The sequence below is a fragment of the Cornus florida genome, unplaced genomic scaffold (genome assembly GCF_030987335.1).
Source record: "Cornus florida cultivar Cherokee Brave unplaced genomic scaffold, ASM3098733v1 CherokeeBrave_3.0.0_Hap2_Chr06, whole genome shotgun sequence".
Classification (NCBI taxonomy): Eukaryota; Viridiplantae; Streptophyta; class Magnoliopsida; order Cornales; family Cornaceae; genus Cornus; species Cornus florida.
This window is the reverse complement of record NW_026775576.1, coordinates 77,291,811-77,315,521: the sequence shown is the minus strand read 5'-3', so window position 1 is coordinate 77,315,521 and position 23,711 is coordinate 77,291,811. Positions and strand designations below refer to the sequence as shown.

Here is a 23,711-nt window from a genome sequence, read left to right as displayed (position 1 = left end):
TCTAGGGGCGTGACAGGCGAGGTCGAAGAGGTGGTGGTGGTAGAGCTCCTCTTCAGCGTTTTCTTCAAAGAGTGGTGATTATGGAGGTTGGGGTTGGTGGTCATTGGTTGTTTGCGCGTGCGCGCGTATATGTATCTATATATAGAGAGAGATGAAAAGGGTAATTTAACCATTTAAGTTTTTAATATTTTATAATTAAAATTAATAAAATAGTGAAAGGTAAAGTGGACTTTTTACATGATTTAAGGCTCTATTTGGATGATAAATTTTACAAGGAGGTGTGTCCAAAAATAAATTAACTTTCATCTGTATGTCCTTACTCCAAACCTCAAGGATGTCTCTGTACTTTACCCATTAATTACTTTAGACTCTTGAATGGTGTGCCAAAGTTTAATTACACAAATAGTACACAAAACCAAACACTCACAAATACCTTAATATCTTAATAATGATCTGCCAATGCAAACACTAAATATTTGAAGAATATTGCATCTATTATGTGAAAATGTACAGCTCGTTTTTTGAAAAGTGTATAACATAAGCTTGTTAACGGATCATATTTGTCTTGATTTGATTGGAATTCGACAAGACAATATGTTTCGATCTAATTTGATAATTCAATAAATTGTATGTTATTGAATTCGCGTCTATTTTTATAATTATTGTACATCCGTTTCAATTATTTGATCAGTCAAAAATGTATAATTTTTGTTAAAAAAAAAATACAAAAATAATGAGTAAAAAAACAGAGAATGACTTGAAAAAAAATGAAAATAAAAAAATGATTATTATTAAAAAAAAAGTTAGTAAGGAAAAAAAATTCTATTTTGATTCTTTTTTATCTTGCACATCAATTAAGTGACAGATAATACGTACTATATGTTACTATAATTAGATCAAATTATTAACTAATCAGACTATAATTCAAATTGAATTTGTTAATTATTAGTGATATTTCTTTTACCTTTTAAAATGAATGGTGAGGGTTCAAATATTTAAAGGAGTAAATTGGGTGTGTGAGTGATTTTTTTGTTAATTTAATTGATTATGATTGACCATATATCCAAGTTATTACATCCGATTTGAACCGGATCGATCCATGTTCGGGTTACTTCGAAATCCACAAAATAGCGCCTTTTTGACGCAGAGCGATGCGTCCTCTTACTTCAACAACACCAGAGAGGGCTTTTCTGAGGTATGGTTTAGCTGAAGTAAGAGAAAGAGAGTGTTTTAGAGAGAGAGAGAGTGTTTTAGAGAGAGTAAACATCGACGGTCAGAAGCACCACGAGAGAGATGAGATTCAATTTCGATATGGCTGAGTCCAACACAGAGGAAGGGCAAACCCTAACACCATCGTACTCAACACCAAAAGACGAAGTCGAATGGCTTACCCTTCAGAACCACCCTGTTTTTAGCACCACCGCCGCCGACGGTGGGGCCTCCCATTCCTCCACTTCCCGTATGCCCAAAAATCTCATGGCGTGGGACGGAGCCTCCCGCATCTTCGTCTGGGACTCCCACAAGCAATGCCTCCATCGGATCTCCATTCGGTTAGGCGAACCCGACCCAACCTCCGTTCTTGCCGCTTCGCCATCTAAGGTCATTTCACCTCTCCATTAAATTTTAATTTTTATTGTTATCATCTTTATAATCCATATATTTCGTTTTTTCTTTTCTTCATGATTATATTAAATTCAACGGGCTTATTAACTGCATATGCTGTAGGAATTGCATACAGTGTACAGTTGGAGTGTCAAACAACGTAAACACACATCTATGTATATGTGTGTGTGTGTGTATATATATATATATATGAATGCATGGATAAAAGTATGAATATACAACTTTACACACACACTTAATAGCTTCCTAAAATTATTTCAGGGTATCTTTTGCTACTTAGATTTGTTTTCTATCATCAGTTATATCCCCATTTCAGTCTCGCCCTACACCTTTCTCCTATTCAGAGTTACATTCCAGCTCCTTCCTCATATCTACTATAATGTTCTTGTATCTCTTTGCCTTTATTTGGTTTTACACTCTAATGAATTTCTCATATTATCATTTGACCTTTTTAATTGTTTATATAGCCTTGTTAACCGACAATTCAGCATGTTTTTGCCTTTTGGTTAGTGGCTGATAATTAATTTTTTTTTTTTTTTGATAAGTGGCTGATAATTTAATTTTCAATTACATAATTTGTATTTTTATTTTTTGCAATGATTTACTATTAGAGGATGAAATAAATTTTGTATTTCTGTTGTAGGCAGTACCGTAGTAGGTACATATGCCTAAATTAATTAGAGTTGCTGATTGGTGTTTCCTGCCTCCAATTAATTTGTTGGTACTACCTAAAAACCCTATATGTTTGAAGTCAAATACAAACACGAGCACTTCAATGTTATTGTCATTTCATAAGGAAATGATTATAAGTGTTGCTTGGTTAATTGATATATTTCGTAGGACAGATTGTCATGTACTATGGTGCAGCTGTAATTATATGGTAGATGACATACTATTTGCCCAATTTTGGAGATGTAGTTTGGTCTGCTGGAACAACTTTATTCATAAAAGAAGAAATTATCAAATTAATCCCCATTCATAAAATGCATATTACTCACTAGACTAAACTTTTAACAAATATCCCTCATTAAAATTTGCAATCATGACAAATCTCGGGGAGAAAAGTTATTTTGATTGGCGATAGGAAGTGACGGAGAAAGATTGTCATAGCAGAGATGCGGCCGGAGTCCACTACTCCGATTAGTCACCGGAGTCATTAATTCTAGTGAAATCCTTTGTTGTTGGTTTCGGTGCTTGCGGTGGTTCGGGGTTTTCTTAGTTGTTTTCATGAGAGCTCTCGATGGTCAGAGGCCGTCATTTCTGGAGGTCGCTAGTCTTCCTCGTTTGGATTTGAAAGGTGAGGTGGAGTGCTTCCCTTCTTCCAGTGATTATGTTTTTACGGTGTACAATCATAGCACATCTTCTCGCGAACGTACGCTTAGGGCTTGTCTAGTTGGGAGATTTGATAGAGAGGTGGGGACTCTAAAAAATATCGAAGAATGGGCTATGAGGACTTGGTCGATCTCGGCTGGTGTTAGGATTTCTTCTTTGCCCGATGGGCTCTTGCTGTTTCGCTTCCCGTCGGTCATGGAGGCTGTGAAGGTTCTCGATTACGGAAAGAAGTCATGGGGAGATGCACAGTTGTTCATTGACTATTGGTATTACAGGGTTAGGTGCTTTGGGTTGAGAAAGAAGCACAACTGTCGAAGAATCATCGTGTATGGTCTTCCTCTCCACCTATGGTGTCAGAACTCTTTTTTTGCCGTTGGGGATCTGTGTGGTGGCTTCTGAGACGTTGAGGCGTATGAGACGAGCGATACGGAGAGGATCGTCATCACTGTGAGTGAAGGTGGCGTGATCCTAGAGTCCATTATCGTGGAGGACAGCCAGTGGGCCTTTTGCATCATTCTTATAGAGGAAATCGCCCCTTTTCTCGAGCCGATTTCTAAATTTCGTGTCGGATCTGATGTTCTCAAACCTTTGGAGGTGACGGATAGAGGGGCTCGTTCGTCCTGCAAATCAGGAAACGGAGCTGGGCGTGAACTGGAGATTCACAGTGAGGATATGCAAGGTTGCCGGACGCAAGGTTAGGGACAAGTGAGGACTCACACGCCGGTGGCGAATGGGAAGGAGATTTCAGTCAGAGGGACACGTGGTTGGAGGAAGGAGGAAGATTGCCACCCCGTTATGGGTGGAAGCCAATTAAGGGTCCACATGACTTGGCACGTGACCAGTTTGGGAATTTGAATTCTTCTTCTGATGGGCTTGATAGAAATGGGCCTAACCAATGTGAGCTTGCGAAGGTTGCTTCGAGGGCTGATGGCAGGGTTGGGCATTTTAGGCCCAATTTGGTTGGGTCATCATCTTCTTCTGGTTTTGGACATGAAGGTTTGTGGGCCTTGAACAGGGCTGGACAGGTCAGGCCCAAAATTCTTAAAACTTCCTTTCTTTCTGGGTTTTCTTTTGCCAAGCCCATTCACTCAAAAAATAGAGAGGTTTTTTTGGGGCCCAAATAGAAGCCTGTCTATTTCCATCAAAGGGACGCAGCCCAGCCCACCTCCAGAACTGGCTTCTTGTTATGATCCTCACAAGCACATTGATTCGGCACAACCGAAGGAAGGTGCGAGACACTGGTCATAGGTGGAAAAGGATAATTGGGCAAAAGTGAGTTCGAACTTGATGACGGGAGATCGAAGACGTTTAGACACGACAAGTGTTGTCAGAATCTGCTCTGTGGTAACAAATTTGGGTTGCTCCAGTCGGGCTCTTTTTGTGAGGATGAGACTCGCAGCTGTGACTTTATCAAGGATGACGGCTTTTCTTTGGGTACGTCGCTTCAGTCCGGCAAAAGATGGACAAGGAAAAACAAACAAAATTGGGTCGCCCGAAAGGCAGCCCCACAACCAGGTATGTTTCACTCATCTTGTTCTCTCTCTGTTCCCTCTTCCGTCTTTACTCCTTCTCGTGGAGTGATGAAGAGCGAGGTGGCAGAGCCTTGTGTTGGGAAGCCTCGGTTGTTGTCACTAGTAATGGAGGTGGACTCCATTGTCGAATTGTTGGGCACGGATTATTCTGGGTGTGGGGACTTTGGACCGTCAGAAAGGGATGGGACGATCAATTTGTTTGTGGATGAGGGTTTTGATTGTTGCGATGGGCATGATTCCTCCTGTCCTTGCTTTGAATTTCTGTCCTCTCAGTTGGGCTCTTCTGGGGACGATTTGTGTGTTCTGTCCGAGCCTCAGCTGGGGTAGCATTCTCTAATGGGTAATGCTCTGGTGTCTTCCAAGATTGCTGTGACAGATTTGTTGACAGTTTGTGTGGGCAAAGACTTTCCCATAACTCTCAGTGACGATGCAGCTTCTCTGTTAATTAAGGAATTGTAGAAACACAGGCACCAGAACGATTTGCCTACAGTTGATCCAGACCCCTTCACTGTTGTTCATGAAGGTGGGGTGGGCAGTTCTAAGGACTGGAAGTCTTGCTTTGACGAGGCTGAGGAGGCAGAGGGAGGTGATGAAGGAGGGAGTGGGGAAGACCAAGGTGGGTCTCATGACATGATTTTGTGGGAGGAGGAGTGCCATTCTAATTTGGGGATTTTTGACCCCTTGGCGGTTGTGCGTCCGGAGGGTTTGGATTGCGATGTTGATAGGCAGGAGTGCGGCAACTTAGGCAAGGAGTGGGTTTTGGCAAATATCGGGGTCACCAGTGATTTGTTGGGGGTCTCGTGTAATGATAATCAGGATCAGGCCTTAGCAATCCTTCAGGCCACAGTGGAGGGGAAGGAAGGGGAGATGATCCAGTTTTCTAAAAGGAGGAATAGAAAAAAGAAGATTCGTTCTCCTTGGAGAAGGGAGAGGGAGCTGAGAAATCTTGTTCTGATGTGAACTACGATAGGAAGCTTGTGGGGGAGGTGGAAAGAGGGATTGATATGGAGGGAGGGAGGGGTTTAGGGGAGGTGGGTAATCTTGTTTTTCCATGAAGTTACGAATCTTATCTTGGAATGTTCGTGGTCTCAATGACCTAGGCAAGAGGAATGTGGTGAAGATGGCAGTGAGAAAATGGGGGGTTCATTTAGTGTCTCCAGGAATCGAAGATTGAATCTATGACTGATCGTGTGGTTAAGAGTCTTTGGGGAAATAGTTTTGTGGAGTGGGGAGACCCTGAATTCAGTAGGGACATCTGGTGGCATTCTTCTCATGTGGGATAGGAGATGGATGGCAAATGTGGATGTTTGTAAGGGGCAATTTTCTCTGTCTTGTGTCTTCTAGATGGAGGAGGACGGTTTCTCTTGGGTCTTCTTTGGTGTGTATGGGCCGGTGGATAATTGCGATAGGCCAGTTTTGTGGGAGGAGCTTAGTGGGGTGAAGGGGAGGTGACCTTTTCCTTGGTGTGTGGCAGGAGATTTTAATGTGGTGAGATCACCGTCGGAGAGATCTATTGGGGTCCATGGACCCCGGCTATGATTCTTTTTTTAGAGTTTATTGATGGTCATCAGCTTATTGATCTTCCATTGGAGGGTGCTTCTTTTACTTGGTCAGCGGGAGCGAGATGCCTACTTTTTCACGCCTGGATAGATTTTTGATCTCTGGAGAGTGGGAGGAGAAGTTTCTGGATGCTGTTCAGGCCACTCTGGCTAGGGTTACGTTGGATCACATTCCTTTGGTTTTGGACTGTGGAGGGTTGAGTCCACGTCGTACCCCCTTCAGATTTGAGAATATGTGGCTTAGAGCGGTGGATTTTCAGGGGTTGGTGCGATCTTGGTGGGAGGAGGATTTGGTTGTGGGAACTTCGAGCTTCATTTTAGTAGGGAAGTTTCGCCTTCTAAAAGATAAGCTCAAAAAATGGAATAAGGAGGTTTTTGGTAATCTGGAATGGAGGAAGAATAAAGCCCTCGCTGACATTGTAGAGTTAGACAGATTGGCAGCAGTGAGTGGTCTTGCTGAGCCTCAACGTAACAGGAGAGCAGCTTGTCAGGCTGAATGTGGTGAAATCGCGGTTTTGGAGGAGATCTCGTGGCGTCAGAAATCTTGGGTCTTGTGGCTCAAAAAGGGTGACCGTAACATTAAGTTCTTTCATCGTTGTGCGGGGATTGTTTCTTTCTATCAGAGGTTGTACACTAAGTCTCTTCGTTGGAGGCCACGTCTCGATGGTCTTCATTTTGATTCTATTTCAGTAGAAGATAAGGAAGGGCTTGAGAGACCCTTTACGGAGGAGGAAGTTCTTTTGGTGTTGAGGAGTTGTAATGGTGACAAGGCTCCAGCTCCGGATGGCTTCACTATGAGGTCTTATTAGAGAGCTGGGAGGTTGTTCGTCAGGAGGTTATGGGCACTTTTCATGAGTTCCATTCTAATGGGAGGTTCGAAAAGTCGTTGAATACTTCTTTTATTGCCCTTATCCCCAAGAAGGGAGGGGCAACTGACGTTAAGGACTTCAGACCCATTAGTCTGGTTGGGTGTATGTATAAGCTGATCACTAAAGTCCTTGTGCTACGATTGAGGGAGGTTTTGGACAGTGTTATTTCTGATTCACAGAATGTGTTTATTGGGGGTAGACAGATTCTGGATTCCGCCCTTATTGCCGGTAAATGTGAGGATTTCAGGCTTAGTAGCGCGATTCCTGGAGTTTTATGTAAGCTGGATATCGAGAAAGCCTATGATCATGTTTGCTGGAACTTTCTGTTTTATCTGTTAGAGAGGATGGGGTTTGGAGAGAAATGGAGGTGATGGATAGTTACTAATGTCTCGTCTGTTAGATTCTCGGTGTTGGTTAATGGGTCCCCATCGGTAGGGATGGCAAATTTCCCATCCCCGCCGGGTCCCCTCCCCGCTTATAGCGGGGATGGAGACCTTTTTATGTAAACGGGGATAGGGATGGGGATAAATTTTGAAAACCCGGCGGGGATAGGGATTGGGTTAACCCGTCCCAATTAAGTGTGAAATTACTAATATACCCTTGCATATAATAATTTATTACTAAATTAGATTAAGTATATATATGAAAATAAGAAAAAATATGTTTTTAAAAAAAAATATATATATATATGTTAATCGGGGCCGGGGATAAGAGGTAGGGGGTGGGGGCGGGTATGGGGTGGTGGTGAAATTTTAAGCAGGGATGGGGATTGAAAAATTCAGCGGGGATAGGGATGGGGAATGAGATCCCCGCCCCGCCCCGTTGCCATCCCTACCCATCGGGGTTCTTTGGCAGCTCTCGTGGTTTGAGGTAAGGGGATACTCTCTCCTCTGTCTTGTTTATTATTGTCATGGAGGCTCTTAGCATGTTGATGAGGTAGGCTGTGGACTTGGGGTTCATTCGGGGCTTCAAGATTGGTTCAAATGCAGCTCATTAGTTGGAAATTTCTCATTTGCTTTTTGCGGACAACACTCTGGTTTTTTGTGAGGCTGAGGTGTCCCAGTTGAGATATTTGCGATGTGTCCTTATTTGCTTTCAGGCAGTCTCTGGGCTAAAAGTCAACGTAGGAAAGAATGTGATTGTCCCTGTGGGGGATATTTAGGAGGTGGAGTCTCTCGTAGCTGTCCTAGGGTGTAGGATGGGCTCCTTCCCTATTTCTTATTTAGGCTTGCCTATGGGTGTCTCGACTAGAAGGGTGGGAAGTTGGGTGATTGAGCGTTTCGAGAGAAGGCTGGAGGGGTGGAAGAAGCAATACCTTTCGAAGGGGGGAAAAGTTACTCTGGTGAAGAGCACTTTATCTAATCTCCCAACTTATTTCCTTTCGCTCTTTCAGATCCCCTCTGCTGTTGTTGGAAGACTTGAGATGCTTCAACGGAATTTTTTGTGGGGTGGTAGAGGAGAGGAGTTTAAGTATCATCTTGTTCGATGGGAGCAGGTTTGCAGGCCCTCAGGTTGGGAGACCTAGGGATTAGGAGATTGGCCCCTTTCAACAGGGACCTCCTACGGAAATGGCTTTGGAGATTTAGCAGTGAACGACATAGGTTATGGAGGAAGGTTGTTTTTTGTCGGTTTGGGGAGGAGAGGGGGGGATGGTCAGCTAGACCGGTCAGGTCTGCTGTTGGTGTGGGGGTTTGGAAATCTATTGGGAGAGGTTGGGATGAGTTCTCAAAGCACATTAGATTCAGAGTCCGGGAAGGAAGGGATATTTGGTTTTGGGAGGATGCTTGGTGCGAGGACCATCCTTTGTCTTGTCTGTACCCGAGATTTTTTAGGATTACTGCTGATAGACATGTTATGGTTGCTGACTGCTATTGCCTTGATAGCGGTAGGTTGTCTTGGGATGTTCAGTTTCGGCGATCATTTCACGATTGGGAGTTGGATGAGGTCATTGGTTTGTTGGATCTTCTGTATAGACAGGAGGTGGATGGCACCGGGTCGGATTCTTTGACTTGGGTGCTTTCTCCTCAGGGGACGCTCCAAGTCCGGTCCTTTTTTCACCAGCTTTCAGGGTTTCGTGGATCCATCTTTCCGTGGAAAATGGTTTGGCGCTTGAAGGCTCCTCTTCGGGTGGTTTTCTTTGTGTTGACTGTTGTTTGGGACAAGATCTTGACTCTAGACAACTTGAGGAAGAGACGACATGTTATTTGTTAACCGGTGTTACTTGTGTATGAATGATGGAGAGTCTGTGGATTATCTTCTCTTGCACTGTCCCGTGGCTTACGACTACTGGAGCCTTTTGTTGTGTCTCTTTGGTGTTCAATGGGTTATGCCCCGGACTTCAAGAGATTTGATTGATTGTTGGAGGGGTCAAAGGGTGGGGGTGCGCGCCCCCGTAATTTTTGGAGAGTGATTCCCCTTCGTATTTGGTGGAGTCTTTGGAAAGAATGCAATCGAAGATCTTTTGATGGGGAGGGGACCTCCATTGGGGCTTTGAAGTTCGCTATTCTTTGCTCTCTTTTTAGTGTATGGGGAGAGATTGTATTTCTTTGGATTAGAAATGGACTTTTTGGGGTCGTTGGGTCCATAGATCTCATTTTTTCTTCTTTGCCTTTTTCGTTTCTGTACAACTCTTGGGATGCGTTCCCCTTTTGAACGCTTTCTAATACAATTTCACTTATCAAAAAAAAATTAATCCCCATTCAGATTGATTAGAAAAAAGCATTTCATGATGAACTTTATTTTGTTTTTATCAATAATATCCTGTTCTTTATTTATTCTATATATTTTTTGTTGATTCAAGTTTTTTTCTTTTAATGGGCTGTTATTTACTTGGAAACTATTTTTTATTTGAACTTAAGAGTAAAAATGGCAGGAAAAAAGAACATGCTTTTGAAGGCTAGTGGGTCTTTTATAATGGTGTGCAGAAACTAGATTGTGAACAATAAATTTGTAGATTCTCTATACTTTATCTTTTCTTCTTTCTTATGGTTTTAAGTTCCCTCATCTTGCTTCAATAGTTACTTTTTATAATTACTTTCAACTGTGTAGTTGATAATACTAGTAATTTGATAGGTATTGCAAGCAGATGTGCAGCTCAGTTTTGTGGTTAATAAAGTCTCAATCAATAGAAATGGATCAGCATTACTCCTGGCCGGTTTGGATGGTCTATGTGTCATGAACCTCTATGGGCGCACTTCTACGAAAGATAATACCATTATTTGCAGGTATGAGCAGAACTGTTGTCTGAAGAGGAGTATTTATCCTATAAAAATAAAAAAGAGGATGTCTTTTTCAAGAAATACTAATCGCCTATAAGATGTAAAAATACCAATCGCTTATAAGCTATGCATCTTATATTTACTTTGTTTTGGGTTTTGGTGTGGATAGAAGATACATCAATAATTTTTATCTGAGTTCAATGACTTAGTTTGATTTACTATACATGACTTAGTTTGACTTACTATATGCCCTCTGTCCCATATTAATAGTCCATCTTTCCATTTTTAGCTGTCCCACAATAGTTGTTCTATTTCAAATCAATGTATTATATTTTCTAACCTTCCCAATTTACCGTTATTGCATTGAAAGGTTAAAAGTTAAAATAACATTACCGTGGGCCCCACCAATTCAAAAGCAGAGGGTAGATTTGGAAATCCATTCGGAAATCCATTCATGTCAATGCAATACGAGTAAAAAAATTTTAAAAGTCAATCTCTTAAAAAGAAAGAATTTTGAAAGTGGATATCTATAACATGTCATTTGGCAACTGCCTAGGAAGCTTGGCTACCAAAAAGGACATCACCTAGAATCATCTAGGCATTTTGACAACTCAGATACCAATTGTTGAGTGTGGTTTCTGCTACATCACATTTTCATCTGTTTTGCTTGTGTGATGCTTGACATTGATCTCCAGGGCATATTTTTTTTGCTAAGATCAAATTTACCTTCTGGGTGTTGATTTTGTTTAGTTCCACGATTAGCTTAACTCATACTGTTCCACGATCAGCTTAACTCATACTGGTCTGAGTTTTAATCAGACTAATTCATTCCTGATCTTTTCCTCTTTGTTTCTATTTACTGGCCTTCCAGATGAGAATTTTTCACAGTTCTATGTTCCTCATTGATCTGGATGATTGCAGGATTTTTATTTAGCTTACTATGACGGTGGGTTATATCTGGGTAACTCTGATTGATGTGGGACTGATTATGTATCTAGAAAAAAAAAATGGATGGCATGGATCATAAATGTTTGATTTAAAAACAGTCTTTTTTGAATTTTAAAATCTTGTCCTTTCATCATATCTTCTTTCTGGTGATCAATCACTATATCGAGTCTGTAAAAATTAGATGCCACCGTTGACCCTTTACATTTTTGTGAATACCCGATTATCTGTATTTTCAGCAGGCAAGAGAGCATGTTCCTGTCATTAATAAAAATAATATTTGTTTTCATTTGATTGAGCAACTGCTTATATACTGCATGTGCATATATGAAAATGCTCATATGTATTATGAACCATTAATTGTTGTCTTTATATTACATTGTTTTTTCGAGCTCCCATACTGTTCAATGACATCCAAGCTTGAATAGGGAAGCTCAAAAGCATTCATGGTTCAAATGTCACAATGCTCTATAGGATCATCATTCACGTGTATGCATATGTATTCAGAAAATTGTCCTTGCCATTTCCAGTTACCAATTACATTGATATTACCATGTTATTATTTTAACTATTAATCGGACCATCTTAAAGTTCATACGGTGCTATATTTTGTTAACTTATTTACAGGACCGTTTCAGTTGGCTCAGAAATCTACTTTACCAGCAATAATGTCATACGCACATTACAAATTTCATGGCACCCTTACAGCAGCACCCATCTGGGTATCCTCTCTTCCGATTCAGTTTTCAGGTATTGAGTTCTTAATTGACAATTGTTTTCTAAAGGTTAGGCCGTGGTTGGTAAAATATTGCTTGAAATAGAAGGCATTGACATTAGGGCAAATGAGTTGGGCCTGATCACTGATGGTTGCCAAGGTTCAAACTTTCATGCATGAGCTTGTGTTCTCATAATAAGTTCCCTAAAACTTAGATCATTTTCTTTCAGTGCTATCACATTTGAAGTTCGAGGATTTTTATTCATACTGAGGGTCATTGGCATATGCTCTAGGGATTGCATTCTTAATATGTATCGTCATTTATATAATTTTTTCAGTTTTTCAAAATGTGTTTTGGACCTGGAGAGATATATTTTAGTTTGATAACAAGATTTCCTCATGCTGGCAATTGAAAAACCATATGTTACCAATTCTTTTAGATTTCCTTGATTCTTATATTAAATATGTTTTATTTATTTTTGACGGATGACAGTATCATTCTATCAGTGATAAAAAAATTAAGGTAGAAAGGCAGAAGGGACATCCGGCTAAAGCTAAAAGAGCAAAAGACATTAAATAAATCCATGTAGAAACCCAAAAGGCCAAAACAGAGGGCTGTAGTACGAGTCGGGCTACTTGATTTCTGCTCATGTTCAGCTTGGCGTAAGCTTGTTCGAACTTGTTCAGTGACTTTTTTGAGCCAAGCTTGCACATTGGTTGTAAGCTCACCAGATCATCCAATTGATCCTAATAGTTTTAACTACTGGTGCATTGGATATTTGCACTACAGGAACTCTCTCGGTCAATTCCAATGGTTAACTTGTGATTTTGGGTCCTCTTTTTATTTATTTATTTTATATATATATATATATATATATATATATATATATAAACCAAGAACTGACAAATACCTGCCATGATGTAAACAGATGAATTTGAGATACAAGTATCAGTCCGTATACCCCCCCTCTGTCTCTCTATCTATCTATCTATCTATCTCTCTCTCTCTCTTTAATTTTATTTTTACTAAATAACATGTGGAGCACATTCCTTTCTGACAACTATAATCTATTTGCCGATATTGAGTTGACAACTAAGCACCACTCTTTCTTTGAAAATCTACTACCTAAATTTAAAAAACAACTTTGGATGCTACCACTTTGTAAGTATTTGACTGCTACAAACTAAGCTAGCCTGAGTACCTTGTATTTTATCTCAAGCTGATCTTAATCATTTTTATTTTATTTTTTATTTTATGTCTACTGAGCTTTACTAAGCTCATACATTGCTAGTAATCGAGCTGAGCTTGAAACCATCAAGGCTGACTTGCCTCACTCATTGTCACTCATAAATAAAGTCACACTTCTCATTTAGGAAGATATCTGTAGCCAAAAGGTCTTCTTCTTCATTTCTGACTCTATGGATTCAAGAAAAGTTATGTGAAGGTCCAACCTTGCCGAATGAAATTTGCATAGTACCATGAACCCACATCCTCATCTCTCGCTCACCTGGTAATAACTTTAAATCACCCACCACCCAAAGTTTTGGTGGCGCAACCATATGGAAATTGTTTCTTTAAGGCCCTCAAAAATTTAAAACCTCCATTTTAACTCGCTGTCCTTGATTCATGGGTTCATAATAAGTGAGCTCCTTTTCTAATATAAAATGTACATGCTTTTCCCAAGGGTAGTATCAGGAATGTTGGAAAATGATGCCAATTATGCTCGAATCATTCCCCCTCCTTTCTTCCTTTTTCTTAAGCACATTCAGTGCTTTGGCATTGAGGTGTAACACTCATTTCTTGCTCGATTCATCTAAGTTCAATATCTTGTGGCCTTATGGCTCTTTTATTCAAGGTCGCTGATAGCTATAATTATAATTGATAAACTTTGTCAATTGTTTTTCTAACATGCTCTGGATGATGATGTATTAAATTTCCCAAACTTCATGTGCTTTTTGTGGCTTTCTTGGGTTTGCCAAATTTAAATCTTACATCTTGTGTTGAATAAATTATCTAGTTTGATCATCTCCAAGCGTTCATTAATGATGCCATTGATTTTGATTTTTACTGATATGGTCTCTCCTTTATGTAGGCTTTTTGATTTGTCTTCTCCTCTTGGACAATTGGAACAGGAATATTATTTACAGCCTGTAGAACCAGGTAGATCGAGGAACGCTGCATCAATCTGTCCTGTTGATTTTTCTTTTGGTGGTGATCACTTGTGGGACAGATTTAGTGTAAGTTCAGTTACACCTTGTAAGTTCACTTGTTGGTTTTTTTTTTTATTGATGATGCTGTTTTGCTCACTCTATCATGAATGTGAAGGTGAACTATTAATGCTCCTTTGACTTTACATTAATCAGTTTAATACACACACACACACACACACACAAAAAAAAAAAAGAAAGAAAGAAAAAGAAAAAAAAGAGATGTAATTGTTTGAAGTCAAAACATGAATTGTGTTCCCCCCACCTCCACCCGAGCATTTTAATCCATGTCTTATATTTTATAAGTACATTGTGTCACCCATTACAGAACTATGCCCAATGCTCTATTTGGTGCCCCACATATTATAGATTGCTCTTTTTATTTATAGCGTTTCATGATTGTGGTCCCACATCTTTTTTTATCCAGCTATTTGTTTTTTATTCCTGAATATATTCTATACCTCCTCTTGGGCAATAGGACCTAGGTTGGCAAATTTTCTAGAAGAAAATTGAGTCTATAATTATTTATTTATTTTTAAATTTCTAACTTATTTGCAAGTTTTCAAGAGTTCATCAGTGTTAGTTATTACCTCCCAAGGTCGAAGAAGGAATTGCAAGCTGATTTCAACACATTGATGCATTCATGAAATTAGGGTTCTTGCATGCATAATTAGTGTTTTCAAGTTTTCATGATTTTGGTCTTATTTGATTTCCTAAATCTTTCAAAACATGCATTAAAAGTGTATTTGGAAACTTCTGCTTTGAGAAAATTTTCTTAGTATTTACTTCTTGTAGACTTTGATCAATTGATGGTAGGGCTGTAAACTAGCCTAGTTGAGCTTTGGGGTGCTCGAGCTTTCACTAGCCAAGAGTCAAGATCGAGCTCGGCTTAACAGTGTTTGAAACTTGAGCCCGGCTCGGTTAAGCTTGTTTTGTGTATAAATGGTGGTGAGACAATGTTTGTGTATAAATGTGTTTCTGTGTGTTTAGATAACTTCGGAAAAAAAATCTTTTTCGATAACTTCGGAAAAAAAATCTTTTTCAATAAATTTGGAAAAAAACTGTTTTCAATCTCGATCAATTAGCAATCTTCACACCAGTATTCGATCTCTATTGTTTAGCACAGTCGCAAACTTATGATTTCAAAATTCATGCAACTATAAGAGAATATATATATATATATATATATATAGAGAGAGAGAGAGAGAGAGAGAGAGAGAGAGAGAGAGAGAGAGCTAATCTGCTTGGCATAGGAAGTTGCACTTGCAAAGGACCTTTATCTGCCATCGTGATGAATCATTGCAGTGACGACCCAAAATAGGGGGTGCCAATAAAAAACATTCCAATCACCCAAAATCTTTAGCAAACATGATGTATAATACATGATACATATATTTTTTTTTGATAATTATAATACACGATACATATCGAACCTCAATTACATCAAAGTCCTCAAAAGAAAAAGTGTAACAAGCAATTTATCAGACACTTAATATGCATAATCAAGATATCCTCCAAATATATTTTTTATTTTTTTTGAAAATAAACTCATGAGTTCTCCACTTGCTCCTTAGTACCTGAAAAATGGAGGTGAGACAAAGCCTGGTAGGAAAAACTCTAACAGGAGCTTCTAAGAGGTTTTAAAGGAGAACATGCTTCACAGAATAATAGATTTCATTGGTAAATCATATCAAAACATACATATACAGAAGATAAGATATTTTTCCACCATAATTTGGACAAGAAGCTCAAGACCGAATGAGGAGTCAAGATAATTTGAGTATAGACCATGAAATAATTTGGGCACAACACATGCAACGACTACAAAGATACTTTCATGGCCACAATCAAGATATTAAGGAGTAAAAACCACTCAAAGCAACTCAAGTTAAAGAGAAACCTACCCATGGATGACAAAATGAAGATGAGATGATTCCTAGCTGCTCCTTCCTTCGATCGTCTCGTCTTCTCCTTCCTCTTCCTTTCTTCTTTTCCTTCCCTTCTTCTTCTTCTCTCTCTCTCTAGAACTCTCGGACAGCCCTCTTCTTTCTCTCTCTAAACTCCCGGCTGGACTTTCTTTGCTTTCCCTTTTGTTTCTTTTCTTTTTCGAGGGACACTTGAATGTAAAGAACAAGTGTAATGGTTAGGTGTAACAAGGGGGAGCTTGTCCCACATCGGATCCGGATTGGAAAGTGAATGGGTATGTATGGGTTGGGTATTAGCCCCACCTAATAGCTTAAGTTTTTGGATCGAATCGCAAAGTATCCATCCGTTATAGTTGGTATCAGAGCCAGAGCCAAACCCAGTCCTTGATCCGGTGTCACGCTAAGAGCTTGGCCTGGAGGGCGACTGGGTCTGCAACCCGGGTAGGCAGGGTGGCCCGAGCCGCAACGAGGGTGTTGTAAATTCGGGTGGGGGAAAATGTAACAAGGGGGAGCTTGTCTCACATTGGATCCGGATGGAAAAGTGAATGGGTATATACGGGTTGGGTGTTAGCCCTACCTAATAGCTTAAGTTTTTGGGTTGGATCGCGAAGCACCCACCTGTTACATTAGGGACATTCACGTGTCTCTATGGGTGGTATAAGGGAACACGCGTCATGGATGTACTATGGGGCTGTCAAATGGGTCACCACTAAACCTAACTTTGCCAATTTCCAAAACCCTCCGCCACTATCTAATTATTCACACCACATCTTCATATATTTTGTGTAACATCTCCCACTAACAAATCAATGACACCAAGACCATTCTTACTTCACAGAAATTTCTCAATATTAGTTCAAATCATCTAGGACACCAATTACGATTACATGATAAAAAACCTAGGGAGTTACAGTTGCAGCTGCTGGATCATCCTTTTCTTTGAGTTCTATTAGGTGTGGCTAGGGTTTGTGTCTTTTGAGTTCTGATATTTGTGGCTAGGGCTTGTGTGAGGGTTGAAGAATTAGAAAAAAGGGATAAGGTTTTACTTATGTTTACAGATGGATAATTGGATGGGCTTGGGGAACGGGCTCTTATATGTATGAATTAATATGATTTAATCGGGTTGAATTGGATTGGGCTTGTACTTTGTTATGGGTTAAAATGAAATATAATGGTTGATAAAGTCTTCTAAACTTATATGTCTATATATATATTTTAACAAGTGTATAACGAGTTGTTAAACAAGCCTGTCCGTGAACATGTTCACGAACAAACAAGCTCCAGTTTGGCTCGAGCTTGAAAATTCTATTTGAGCTCGGTTTGTTTATTCAACAAACGAACATGAGCCGAGCTCTTAGTGATCCAAGCCCGAGCTGTTCATCGAACACTCAATTCATTTACAACCCTAATTGAGGGTTCGATCGAAGCTCCACTGGAATATCGTTGATCGATCCATGGGAGTTTCAATTGATCGAGCTTTTGAGGAAAAAATAGTTTCCAATTTAGTTTTTTAAACTCTACCAACCCTATTCTCTCTATATCTCTACGTTGCCTATGTTTAAACTGCACTTAAGACAGAATATACATAGTCCAATATTCATAAAGGGAGAATTATTGTGAGGTTTAGAGGACGTCATTTTTTTTCTTTCTTTACATTTAGCATACGTAGTTTTGGTGAGTCCTCTTGATTTCTGTGTGGACATGTGTTATTGCACACTAGATTAAAGAGCTCGACGCTGTATTCAATCCATCGATAGAGATTGAATCCTAGAAGACTAGTGGCTGAGACTGAAATCACTGAAGAGGCAACTTTGTGAGGAGTGAAGGCTGTTGATTAGCAGAAGGACGACCTGGAGAGTTACTAGAAAAGTTTGGTGTCATCTGTGATAGGGAATTAACAAGGGGATTATGGGGGTAGTGTCTGTTAACCTAGGTTGTAATCCTTTCTCATAAAATCTTGTCCATTGCTTTACTTCTTTATCTGCTTGTTATGATTGCTATGAATTGATTGGTTTTTATCCTCAGCTATGAACTGAATTTAAAATTTTATTAATTTAATTTTGAAATTCGATAATGTCGATACTCACGGGTCTTCCGCAACTCTCTATCAGAGTTTCGGGTTCTGGTCCTTACTTTCACCCCCTTTCACATCAGTTATGGTAGATGTCTCTTTTCATTTTACATGCAAGTTGATTGCCATGTTGCACCATTTGGACATTTTGATCATACTGATTTAAATCTAATAACTTGTGTTTGGTGCTGCCCCCATAATTTGTTGTTGTTGTGGTCATTGTGACTGACTAGCTTGTGCGTTGCATTGGCTTGGGTATGTGTATGTGATCTGTTCATGTGTCTCGAGTGTCGGGTTTATTAAATTTCCTAAAAGGGAGACAGTGACAGCTAATTATTCATTAAAAATAATATTCTTCCTTCATTTTCTTGAGTAAGATAATGTTGTTTTCAAGTGACAGAATGTTGCCACTTGTTTTGAAGCAATATTGTGAAAAAAAGGAATATAAGAAGTGGTTTTTTTTTTAACATGCTTGGTAGGTGAATGTCCAGCTAGACGCATCGCTGTGTCGGATACATACCCCATAACTATGTCTGATTGTTGTGTATCCAACAAGGGTGCTTCACACTTTTTTTAGGACCCCATGTTATGTAGGTGGCTGGATACCAAGACTATCATGATACACAAGGGTGCTTCACGCTTTTTTTAGGAGTCCATATTATGTAGGTGGCTGGTTACAAAGACTGTCATGTTGCGTTTATCATTTTGAAATGATGATTCTTTTCTTTTCTGCAGGTTTTTATTTTATTCAGTGATGGTTCGGTTTACATCCTTTGCCCAGTTGTTCCTTTTGGAAGGTAATTTACAATTTATGTTGTGCCTGCTTGTCTGTAGTTGTTTTGGAATAATAAGTTATAACACTAGTGATTTTTCCTAGAATAAGCATAGATGGGCATTATCATGTTTAGCAGTCTAGCTCATGGGAAACTCAAGATACTTGTAAATGGGATGTAGTTGTGGGCATTATCATGTTTAGCAGTTTAGCTCATGGGAAACTCAAGATAATTGAAAATGGGATGTAGTTGTGGATTTTTACTGCCAATTATTGTGTGCCACACATGCAACAAATTACAATAGTGGATACCTCATTTGATATTCACTCCTTGGATCTTCTGTACTGAAATTATTTGATCATAGTTTTGGGTTTCACCCTGCGCATTATTGTGTAGAAAAATGCAATGGATTGTCGAAGCAGATGCCTTTTTGATATTCATACCTGGCGGCCTGTACTAAAACTATTTGATCATTATGACCACCCAGTTCATCAGTGTTTCAGACAATCTAAAGTATCTGATAGATTATCCATTCCCCAAAAATTGTGCTGTTCTGCTGCGGTACTTGTGGTCTATTCTAACCGTTTCCTGTAAAGGATACCTGGAATTTTGCCTGTTTGCACTTTGCTGATACTTTATGCAGGATGCTGACTGAAATTTGAGTGCTTCATTTTGAAACAGTATGTACAAGTGGGAATCAATATTGGAAATATATAGTGATGCTCACACATTTGGGCTGAAATCTGCCAATTCAAAAGCTGTTAGTAATTCTAACCTGGCAATCTCTTGGTTGGAAGCAACATTTCCCGACTTAGCTCACCAATCAGCAGAAGGGGGAATTTTTTCTGTACATAAAGCTCAGCCTTATGCTTTATTTGATGCATCTGTTTCATTGCAGGTATTTCTCTCACCTCTTTGTGTCTCATGGTTTCTTGTTACTGGCCTTATATATTAATTGAGTTTGCAATCATTTTTGATTGTCAAGATTGCAGATGTTTTTAAATCAATTCTATGCAATATGGCCAGACATGATCATATTCCAATGTTGCAAATGGCTCAAGATTTATTTGTGATTGTAAAAATGTGATAAAAAATGACTTCTTCTTTTTTGATTTTCAGGGGCCTCTTCGTAAAGTATGTAGTGGGCGGGGAGATAATTCTGAAGTTCGAGGAGCAGAATGTGAAGGTCGTGCAGTCAGTTTTCTTTATAATTCAGTCAGCAAAGATTCGATTCTTGTTACTGCTTGGAGCGGTGGGCAATTACAAATAGATGCCTTGGCTGATGAAATTCAGCCAGTTTGGTCTCTTGGTAGCCGACCACGTCTTTTTGTTGATTCTTATGACCGTATACTTGGTGTTGCTATGATTTGTGATATAATCCCCAGTGAGCTCTCCATTGTGAATTTTGACCAGCCACTGGATCATACTGTTTGGTTGGGGCACCCACCTCCTTTGTTGAGATTGGCTATTGTGGATTTAGCTTTGCCAAGAAAAAGAGAGAGTGGTTCTCTTATTTCAATGTTTGTTGATCCCCTTATTCCAGAAAGAATATATTCCCTTCATGATGGTGGGATGGACTCAATAGTTTTGCATTTTCTCCCTTTTACAAGTCAGATAAGTGGCAAGGATGAGACCATGAGAACTCCCTCTGTGCATCCTGTCCTTAGTACATGCCAGGGAGAATCGTCTGCACAATCTCCTCTTTGTGGTTTTGTGGCACTGTCAGATTCATTTGGACATTCATGGATTGTGGGACTCACCTCCTCTCGCGAATGTATTGTGCTTGAGATGGAAATCTGGAATATGTTGCTTCCCGTTCATGTTCACAAGGAGATGAAACACTCAAGCTTGGAAGAACTGACAGAGGTTGGTACTCGAGCTATTATAAGCAAAGAACTCCTTACCGGCCCTAAGGTGGTCCTTGTGCCTCCTTCCTCGCCAAATTTACGCTCTGTTGCTGCTGATTCTATTGAAGGTCGATCAACTCTTCATCAGTACTTTAAGCTTTTTCGTGAAAATTATGTGGAGTATGCACATAAGGTAATAACTAAAAATCTTACTCACACGTAAGAATTTATCTCATTTAATTCTTAACTGGAAACCTTGTTCGGTTGTTCCCTTTAACTGAAACCTATTTTATCCTCATTTGGCCTCCATTTTTACCATTTTAGCATACTGGAAGAAAATGCTCTTGTTAATATCTTTAAGCTGTGGGGTTGATGATTTCCCCCAGTATTTTGCCATATATAGTGTCATATAATTGTGGAAATTATGAAGAGGATTTCAGGGATATTTTCAATGAGTGGGCTTTTTGGAGCCAATGCTAGTTGATTTATATTATAACGTGATCATCGATTATGCTTTGCAATACCAAGTGCCTTATGGTATGTTTGGTTGGAGGGAAGGATTGAGGAGGGATGGATGAAAGGGTGGAAGAAAGAACTTTTCGTGTTTGGTTGGAGGGAAGGGAAGTGAGGGAGGAAGCAAGGAGGGATGAACCATCCCTCTTTGCTTTGTATTTTTCTATCCGCCTAAATTTGGGGGGAAGACGAGAGATAAAGATGGGATAATAACCGTCAAATTTGTAATTTTCATTTTTAAACTTCCCAAAAATTTGGAATGGAGATCTAGTTTTTATATGTTTTATATAATGAGGGTATGTATATTGGTAAAAAGAATATAAAAACTCTCTTTTCCTTCCTTCCAACCAAACAAAAAAAGTGCCACCCCATCCATTATTTCTGCTATCCATTCCATACAACCACAAAAAGTGGGGGAGACATCTTCCCTTCCCTACGGATGCCTTGTCCATCCCTCCCCCTCTCCCTTCCATCCATTTTTCCATCCCTCCAACCAAACGGAGCATTAGTTATGAACTGCAGAGTTGTTCTGCCACTATTTTGGTCGGGCTTTTTGGGATTTACATTGTTATTCTGCAAATATTCTGCCTGTTTTTTAACCGCATATTTTTATGCTGTTGTAACTTTTAAGTATATAAATGCCTTTTTTTTTTTTAACCAAATTTTTTTTTATAGTAATCAGTTTATGAAGTTTTTTTACTGTCTCATTTTCTAGGTATATTTTGAAATCAAGCATCATGGGCCTCACCTGAAGAAAATCATTGATGAGCAGCATGCTCGTTTGCACGAGGCACAACAGAAGCTTACGAAAGTTGAGGAAAAACAACAAAATGTAGGGAACCGCATTGGTAATGCCATTAAGCTTCACATTCTGCTAGAAGAGCGCTTGCAAAGCTTGAGAAACCTGCCTGGGGCACATAAGAGACCATTATCAAAAGCAGAGCGAGAGTTCAAGTCAGAACTTGGTAATTTGTTTATTTTGAAAAAAATATAATCACTGATTTAATTTCAGTCTTGAATTATATGATTGTCGTTAGGTATATTAGCCTGATTTTATTCTGTGTATAGTTCAATCATATGTGATTTGCCCATGTATTTGCTCAATACAACGTTTCGCCATTCCAAGAATAACTTATATGGATTGTTTTCCCACAGTAAAACCGTTGCCAATGACTTTCTGTATGTTAGCATGAAATTTCTCATTGCCATTGGCTTCTTAATTTCTAAAATGTTACATTTCTGGTTTACTCGACTTAAAAGGTTTCCAATGATGATTATTTTCTGAAGTCCAATTTCGTAAGAATGATTGTAACTTGTTTCTCTGGTTTGGCTGTCAACATTTTTGCAATGTGTTGCTTAACATATGATTTGATTTTTATGCAGACAGATTTAGTGGAGTGGAGTTGGATGCTTTGCGCTGTTCGATTGAAGCTTTGAATGCAAGGTTGAAAAGGTACACTCATTCTCCACAGGGCAATCAATCGAACCAAGAAAGACAAATATTAGGAAGAAGGAAGACTTATGTCCAAGATGACCGAATCTCCCAGCTCAAATCCTCACTCGAGAGGCTTTCGCTTGTCAATAGCAAGAACACAGAAAAGGTTAAACTTGTTGAATCTGCATTGAGAAACTGTGAAAGCAGAAACTGGTGATACCACATTTCTGTTTGGTTCTGGTGTTTGTCAATTTTGCCTCTGTAGCGAGGAGAATGTTTAATTTGCAGCAAATGAATCTCGAGTGGAATCTCTTACAAGTGAGATGGAGAAAGGCATATTCTCACGTAACGTGATCGTAGCTGGATAGCTGTTACTGTTTGTTGTGGAAAGAACTCTGTATGAATATGTTGGAAGGTTAAAGTAAAAGATGGTAGAGTTGTGACGATGTTGATAACAGGGACATCTACTTCTGTTAGAAAAGTGTTTCTATGAAGGTATGAACTCACGGAAATACCGTCCAATTAGTTTGGTGATAATGTGGCATCATCGGTGATTAAGCTTCCGGTTTTGTAGAACCTCTCTCTCGAGGCATATTTGGAACCAACAAAAAGAAAGAAAATAGATTTTCTCTCTTTTTCAAGCCATCGTGTAAATGAACTACTTACCATGATTGAAAGCTATGATAGTCGTCGTTGCGGTCTGTAATCTGTATTTTTTATGCTTGTTCTACTGAAGATAAAGGGTAGACCTTTCTAAATGTATTTCTTGTATGTTTGTTTGTTGGTGTCTCATTCACAATGTGTCAGGTACGTTTTATTGACTCCCATCAGTCTCTTCTTTTGAGAAGTTGATGAAAAATATTGTAAAACTCATTTTCCTAAAAGCACTAGTTTTATTCTTCATGGTATGTAATCTTGTTGCAGTATTTCCTATAATGGAGTTAAGCAAATTACTCTTGCATTATTATAACAGGGAAAAAGGAATTTTTTTTTTCAATCAAAAAAAAAAAAAAAAAACAACCATTTTGATGAGATGATATATATAAATTACCCTTACATGAACAACATTTGATCAACGTGACAAGGCAAGAATGATATATGCGACTCCATATATAGCGTCCAGTATTGCAATTGACCTAGTGTAAG

At 39.2% G+C, this 23,711-nt stretch overlaps 1 protein-coding gene across 1 annotated transcript; it reads left to right on the top strand.

Annotated features, from left to right (window-relative positions):
• Positions 1-1,107: 1,107 nt before the first annotated feature.
• LOC132312179 (nuclear pore complex protein NUP88) lies at positions 1,108-23,473 on the top strand. The gene is made up of 9 exons (XM_059810443.1): positions 1,108-1,599; positions 9,988-10,139; positions 11,706-11,828; positions 13,887-14,031; positions 18,733-18,794; positions 19,452-19,668; positions 19,890-20,810; positions 21,846-22,095; positions 22,514-23,473. The coding sequence occupies exons 1-9, from the start codon at positions 1,294-1,296 to the stop codon at positions 22,780-22,782; spliced, it is 2,445 nt and encodes an 814-aa protein (XP_059666426.1). The 5' UTR covers positions 1,108-1,293; the 3' UTR covers positions 22,783-23,473.
• Positions 23,474-23,711: the final 238 nt, after the last annotated feature.